Source organism: Lepidochelys olivacea (genome assembly GCF_965140295.1).
Source record: "Lepidochelys olivacea isolate rLepOli2 genome assembly, chromosome: 16".
Lineage (NCBI taxonomy): Eukaryota > Metazoa > Chordata > Testudines > Cheloniidae > Lepidochelys > Lepidochelys olivacea.
The window spans coordinates 26,180,174-26,188,137 of NC_140426.1; the positions used below are offsets into that span (position 1 = coordinate 26,180,174).

The 7,964-nt window shown below is 44.1% G+C and overlaps 1 protein-coding gene across 1 annotated transcript; it reads right to left on the reverse strand.

Annotated features, from left to right (window-relative positions):
- Positions 1-2,612: 2,612 nt before the first annotated feature.
- HSPA5 (heat shock protein family A (Hsp70) member 5) lies at positions 2,613-7,708 on the reverse strand. Its single transcript, XM_084649906.1, has 9 exons — positions 7,591-7,708; positions 7,180-7,314; positions 6,844-7,075; positions 6,094-6,231; positions 5,631-5,743; positions 5,159-5,549; positions 4,567-4,804; positions 4,148-4,315; positions 2,613-3,495 (listed from the first exon to the last, which is right to left on the reverse strand). Exons 2-9 carry the CDS (start codon positions 7,296-7,298, stop codon positions 2,939-2,941), a joined length of 1,956 nt encoding a protein of 651 aa, XP_084506032.1. The 5' UTR covers positions 7,299-7,314; positions 7,591-7,708; the 3' UTR covers positions 2,613-2,938.
- Between the last annotated feature and the right edge of the window lie 256 nt (positions 7,709-7,964).

Below are 7,964 nucleotides of genomic sequence, written 5' to 3' on the forward strand. Positions count from 1 at the left end.
AAGCCCATGCTACTATTCAGCTATGCTTGGTTGCTAGGTCTGTGGAAGGTGGGACATTTTAATACTAGGAAATGGATAGTGAAGTGGAAATTTGAGATAACATAATTGGACAGTGATGGTAAATAAAACTTTAATCTGAATCAAAGGTAATATGCACTGCCCCAAATAATTCTTGTAGTGGCTCAGGTAAGTGAATGAAGGGGGAAGGCCAGTTCATAAGAATGGCAATACTGTGTCAGGCCAAAGGTCCATCCAACCCAGTATCCTGTCTACCGACAGTGGCCAATGCCAGGTGCCCCAGAGGGAGTGAACCTACCATGTAATGATCTAGTGATCTCTCTCCTGCCATCCATCTGCACCCTCTGACAAACAGAGGCTTGGGACACCATTCCTTATCCATCCTGGCTAATAGCTATTAATAGACTTAACCTCCATGAATTTATCCAGTTCTCTTTTAAACCCTGTTTAGTCCTAGCCTTCACAACCTCCTCAGGTAAGGAGTTCCACAGGTTGACTGTATGGTGTGTGAAGAACTTCCCCTTATCTGTTTTAGACCTGCTGCCCATTAATTTCATTTGGTGGGAACAAATAACTTATCCTTATTCACTTTCTCCACACCACTCATGATTTTATAGACCTCTATCATGTGTCCTCTTTTCCAAGCTGAAAAGTCCTAGCCTCTTTAATCTCTCCTCACATGAGACCTGTTCTAAACCCCTAATGATTTTAGTTGCTTTTTTCTAATGCTAATGTATCTTTTTTGGGTTGAGGGGACCACATCTGTAAGCAGTATTCAAGCTGTGGGTGTACCATGGATTTATATAAGAGAAATAAGATATTCTCTATCCCTTTAATTATTCCTAACATCACATTTGCTATTTTGACTGGTACACAACACTGTGGATGTCTTCAGAGAACTATTCACAATAACTCAAGATCTGTCTCCTGATTAGTTGTAGCTAAACTAGCCTGTCATATGCTATGTATAGTTGGGGTTATTTTTTCCAATGTGCATTACTTTTAGTCTCATTAAATTTCATCTGCCATTTTGTTGCCCAATCACTTAGTTTTGTGAAGTTCTTCAGTCTGCTTTGGTCTAAACTATCTTGAGCAGTTTAGTAGTATCTGCAAACTTTGCTACCTGTTTACCCATCTCCAGTTCATTTATGAATAAATTGAATAGAATTGGTCCTTAGGACTGACTCTTGCGGAACACTACTAGTTACCCCTCTCCATTCTGAGAATTTACCATTTATTCCTATTCTTTATTCCCTGTCTTTTAACTAGTTCTCAATCCATGACAGGATCTTCCCTTTTATCTCATGACAACTTAATTTACATAAACTTTGCAAAGGGACCTTCTCAAAGGCTGCCAGGAAATCTAATGACACTATGTCCACATTTGTTGACCTCTTCAAAGAGCTAATAGATTACTAAGATATGATCTCTCTTTACAGAAACCATGTTGACTTTTGCCCAACAAAAATTCTTTACTATTGTTTCAACTAATTTGCCCAGTACTGACTCATGAAGCTTTTTCCCATGGTTCAGCAAATGAAAGGAACTGGGTGAGTGACTGCATTAAGGGATTAAAAGTATGGTATTATGAACAAAGTAACCACACATTTGACAGAACTGTGTCCAAGTTTGGCTGTTTCACTACACCCTTAGTGTGTTAGAGGCCAAGAAGTGGTTAGGTTGAATAGAGTTTAATGTGGAAATAAGAGGTAATGTAACTGGGGCATCAAAAACTCAGGATCTAGTAAAAGCTAGATATAGCCTTGTCACAGTAATGGAGGAGGCTATTCCAGTGAAGTATTTACACTTAGAGGAAAATCCCTGTAGTGTAGAATGAAATACTGCTTTTTAGGATCATGTATATTTGTGCAGGACTTTGCACATTTAAACAGTCTGCTCATCTGAAAATGCATATAGAAGGTTTGTCTTCTGGACCTAATGACAACTTTCTAGTCAAGTCATACCACTGCTTTTAGTGACTTTGATTGGGCCATTAGAATGCAAGCTCTGGGTAAGGAAACTTATTCCTGGCAAGTGCCATACAGAACACTGGAGCTAAGTCAATACTGTCAGAGAGCCTAGGAGCATGATAATTAGGTGCATGGTTCAGCCAGGTATTTCCTATGCTATACTGTTTGCTAAGCCTCTGCTACATCTCTGCCTCAAAGCTGCACACATTCAATAGCTTTTAAGATCTCTCAAGAGGAAGCTACAAAGTCAAAGGACACCTTTGGGTGTCACATTTTCCAAGGCTGAAATCAGCTTTAGCATTAGAAAATAGAAAGCCTGTCAAAGCCAAGCTACATGAACAGCATGTTTTATCACGTTAGGATATACTTCTACGTACAACAGGTTTGGAATGTAATCCAAAACTGTGACAAGGGAGATAAACTGCTAACTTGCTAGGAAAAAGGACCTGACAACTGTTGTGCCTAGTAGCACTTCAGATTAAATGCTTACACACTGAAGTACTTGGACTATTTGCAGGATGAACAGAACTTTAGTTGAAGAGAACATTTTAAGTAAGTGAACTGCACTCTGAGTTTGATAGTCTATAAACAGACATGACAGGAAATATGAAATTAAGCTAGATCCAGTGTAAATAACAAATTTATTGTGGTCACTTGGGTAGAAAAAAGTTCTACACAGAATGCACATGACCAGTTAGAATGTTTTCAACTGGAAAATTTCTAAACCCCCAACTCATTTTACAGTCCCACCCCACTACCCTTCCCTCCCACCTCCCCACAGACATCAAGCAACTGCTAATGAAAAGCAGTAAACAGCCACTTTGGGCTAACATTTCCATCTCCACTCAGAAGTGAAGATTCCAATTACATTCCAGATTAGAGTTCAATATTATCTTAACAGAAGAGTTCCTGAGTCCAGTATTTACAAGGTAACATTCAGAAATCAAGATTTACAATTCATCCTTCTCTCCTGCTTCCTCTTCAGGGGGAGGTCCTGCACTTCCATAAAGCTTGCTAACAATTGGCTGGACAACCTCCTCCAGCTCCTTCTTTTTAGCTTTGAAATCTTCAATTTCAGCATCTTGGTGGCTTTCAAGCCATTCAATCTTTTCCTCTACTGCCTTCTCTATTGTTTCCTTGTCTTCAGATGAGAGTTTGCCACCTAGTTTCTCTTTGTCCCCAATCTGATTCTTCAGTGAATAAGCATAGCTTTCCAACTCATTTCTGGTATCAATACGTTCTTTAAGCTTTTTGTCTTCCTCTGCAAACTTCTCAGCATCATTAACCATTCTCTCAATCTCCTCTGGTGTCAGACGGTTCTGGTCATTGGTAATTGTAATCTTGTTTTTATTTCCTGTGCCCTTGTCTTCCGCTGTAACACGGAGGATTCCATTCACATCTATCTCAAAGGTAACTTCAATCTGTGGGACACCACGAGGAGCAGGAGGGATTCCAGTCAAGTCAAAAGTACCCAGGAGATGGTTATCCTTGGTGAGAGGACGTTCACCTACAGAGGTAAGAGTTTTAGTTTGTACTTGTACCTAAAAGTGGCGTTACATGTGGTTTGACATGACTAATCTTAGGTTTTGAACCTATATTTTGTTTCACTTTAAGGGGAGGTGAAAGCCCAGCTCAAGTGTGGGAACACTTGAATCTCTGAATGATGACCAGATGGCCTACTCCCAAAACAAGAAATGTTTTAAGTGTTATTTGACTTTAATTGCGTGGAGCAGCATGTATCTTTGCCTGTAACAGCAAAGAGAAATACTGAGACACCCAGGTTCGTAGTAAAAAGGGCTTTACAATATCAGTTTATTTTAAACTGAATGAGGGTGATTTAGACTTCTCCCTCCAGAGACCACAAGATTAGTGCCCTCATGCAAAGGGAGGAGGGGAACACTGGACAATCCAATCAAGCACTCTATTACTGGAACACTAGTATTCTTTAAGATGCTACAAGTAGCCTTTTGAGTTGGTCTGTTACCAAGGTCTCCCCACTAGAGTTGTTTCTTAAGGGCTATAATGAGGAATTCTGAGATGACTTTTGAGGCATGGTCATTCATTGCTCCACGTCTAACTTTAAGACCTTTACTAAGTTTTCACAAAAAAGTGGTGTACAGGATACATCCTATTTTAGTTCAGTGATACAGGACACTTACCTTCATAGACCTTGATTGTTACAGTTGGCTGGTTATCAGAAGCTGTGGAGAAAATCTGCGATTTCTTGGTGGGGACAACAGTATTTCTTGGGATGAGCTTGGTCATAACACCCCCAACAGTTTCAATGCCAAGTGTCAGAGGACACACATCAAGTAACACCAGGTCACCTAAAAGAGACATGTTTCTAGCTTTACTCCTATTCACAGTTAGAGATTCTATTGTTAGACTAGAAATGACAAGGGCCCATAATTACTGTAGCCTTATGAAAGTATGGCAAGTAGAGTGTTCCTAGTAACAATGTTAATTAGAATTTAACATACATGATTTCTGTTCTCAACTTGGATCAGGCCTCCAAAAACCTGCTCCAATACTAGAAGTGTAAAAACTCTGAAAGTTACTAGTTTAGGTTTGCACCTACCAGTATCTTGGTCACCCGAAAGGACACCAGCCTGAACAGCGGCACCATAAGCAACAGCCTCATCTGGATTGATGCCACGAGAAGGCTCTTTACCATTGAAGAACTCTTTAACAAGCTGTTGTATCTTGGGGATTCGAGTAGAGCCACCCACAAGTACAATCTCATCAATGTCGGATTTCTTCAGGTCAGAATCTTCTAGAACTTTCTGCACAGGCTTCATGGTGGAACGGAACAGATCCTAAAAGGCAAAAAGTGACAAAAGTAAGGTAAGGCACTACTTCTCCCCTATGCTGGAGAAATCTCAGCAAAGTGTGGTCTGGACAAATGACCATGAGCAAGCCAAAACACACACCAAGCATTGACTCCAGCCAGATGTCATCTTACCACATGACCTTGGGCAAATCTCTTGCCTTAGTTTCTCCTCCCTATTCCCATGTCAGCTAGGGAGTTATTGCTTCATAGCAGAGTTATGTTTATTGTGTTTTGTAAATTTAATGCAGCATAAGCAATAGCTGAACATACTAAACATGCAAGTAACTGCAAGACACTGATTTACCACAAAGCAATTGTAACTCTAGCTTCAAATACTAACCATATTCAGTTCTTCAAACTTTGCGCGAGTCAGTGTCTCGGAGAAGTCCTCTCCTTCAAAGAAGGACTCTATTTCAATTCTAGCCTGATGCTGAGAGGACAAAGCTCGCTTTGCTTTCTCTACTTCCCGACGTAGCTTCTGTACAGATCTGTTGTCCTTCCTAACATCTTTTCCAGTTTTCTTCTTGTATAACTTGATGAAGTGTTCCATAACACGTTGGTCAAAGTCCTCTCCACCCAAGTGAGTATCTCCATTTGTAGCCACAACTTCAAAGACACCATTATCAATTGTGAGGAGAGAGACATCAAAGGTTCCACCACCTAGATCAAATACAAGGATGTTCTTCTCACCCTCCCGCTTATCCAGTCCATAAGCAATGGCGGCAGCAGTACTGTGATGAAGAAATAGTAGTTAGACAACTCACAAGGCCTAGTACAGCATGACATTGCAGAACAGTTACAAAACTACTCACGGTTCATTGATTATTCTCATTACATTCAATCCAGCAATGGTACCAGCATCCTTTGTAGCTTGACGCTGAGCATCATTGAAATAAGCTGGGACAGTGACAACAGCATGGGTAACCTAGAAGAGCAGGATGAGGATTAATGTAACAACTTCAATAATCAGCAGCAACAACACAAATGAAAGCTTGACAATTTCCAAGTGTTAGAGGAACTGCCACTGCCTTGAGTGCCTTCTCACCCTTCCAGGTGAAGAATGGCTTCCTTTAATGGTACCCCTAGAGTGGGCAGACAAGAATTAAGCAAAGCTCAATGGGTCCTGTCTGAGCTCTTCAAGTGCTCCCAGCCAAACTAGGTAGAAATTGAGAGTCAAACTTTGGTCTGCAGCTTGGGAGATCACCTGCTGCTATCACTTTGGAAAACTGCTGCTTCTACAAGATGTCACAGTTGACCATTTGTTATGTTACCTACCTTCTTTCCCAAGTAGGCCTCAGCAGTTTCCTTCATCTTTGTCAAAACCATAGCAGAAATTTCTTCTGGAGCAAATGTCTTTGTCTGTCCACCACCAACATCAACTTGTATATATGGTTTGGTCTTCTTTTCAAGAACCTTTAAGAACATGAACACTTAAGTTTAAAGAATGTATTTCTAGTAATTTTAAACCTTTGAAGAGAACTGGAACCTGAACAATACTCACTACTCAAAAAAGTCAAGAAAGGAGAGAAGAGCAGACAATAGATGTTCTCTCCAGTAATATTTTATGCCGAGAGCCCACATTGATTACAATTATGTACATGGATATTACATGTCAGTTCCATTTCCACAATCCATACATTTTTTATTCAAGGCAAGATATTTAGCATTCTGAACTACTCCAGTTATGGGACAGACTATGTGAATAATAATAACTGTTTCCATCTTAATCACCCTCCCTAATTAGTAAAAAAATTAGGGTTTATTGGACAGCAATTAATGATTTTTGGATGTCCAAGAGACTTCATTTTGCGATTATGAATAAGGGGAAGATACAATGAAAACACAAGTCACCTACTGGAGTTTAGATCTGTAATATCCACAAAGACTTATTATGCCACAGTCTGATGTAGCAGACTCTCAATCCCATAGGCTTCGACACAGAATCTGAGTCCACAAGTCACTCTTCTCCAACATAAGAGTGGCCTGCCAAGTTAAGCAGTTTGCAGTGTGAATTTTGGCACATACCTTGAAAGGCAGGTATTTGATATCCTGTTGCACTGAGGGATCGTTCCACGTGCGGCCAATCAGGCGTTTGGCATCGAACACCGTATTCTCGGGATTGGAGGTGAGCTGATTCTTCGCAGCATCGCCGATGAGACGCTCCCCTTCGGGGGTGAACGCGACGTAGGACGGCGTGATCCGGTTGCCCTGGTCATTCGCAATGATTTCCACGCGGCCGTTCTTAAAGACGCCAACGCTGTGAGAGCAAAGCCGGGGTCAGCCGTGCGGGACAGGGCCCCGGCCCCGCGTGGGGAGAAGGGGCCGCGGCGGCCCTGGCCGGGCAGCCCGCGCTCTACGCACCATGAGTACGTGGTTCCCAGGTCGATGCCCACCACGGTGCCCACGTCCTCCTTCTTCTCCTCCTCCTCGCCGCGCCCGCTGCCCAGCAGCAGCAGCACCACCAGCAGCGCCCGCCTCATGCCGTCCGCCGGGAACCTGGCAGCGCAAGGGAAACGCCTCAGGCCTCCGGCCCCGCCGCATCCGCCCGCCGCGCCTCAGGCCCCCGGCCCGGCCCCGCCGCATCCGCCCGCCCGCCGCGCCTCAGGCCCGGCCGCATCCGCCCGCCCGCCGCGCCTCAGGCCCCCGGCCCGGCCCCGCCGCATCCGCCCGCCCGCCGCGCCTCAGGCCCCGCCGCGCCCGGAGACTAGGGCCCTCCATCGCCCGAGGCGCCGGCACCGCGGCCCCACACACTAGGCCGCACGCCCCACTCACCGTTACCGCGCCACACACAGACCCGCTCCGCTCGCTACTGCCGGCGCTATGCCTAGGCCACCCCGGCCTCCCACCCTTATATACCCTCCCTCATGGCTTCGTGGAGGCTAGCTATTGGTTGCGGAACCTGCGCTGGAACCTTTCCATTGGTTGGCGCCGACTAAGCTGGCTACTCTTGATTGGCGGAGATCAACCTCTCCGCAATGACGTGTGGCGTCGCGCCCCTCCGTCGTCGTTCCATTGGTCCGCTTGACCCGTGTCGCGGACCAATCAGCTTCGAAGGGACAGCCAAGCGGAGTGAGCCTATTGGTTAGGAGCAGTGGTCATGCTGAAAGAAGAGAGGCAGGGCTGGTCCATTCTGGAAGTTTCTATGG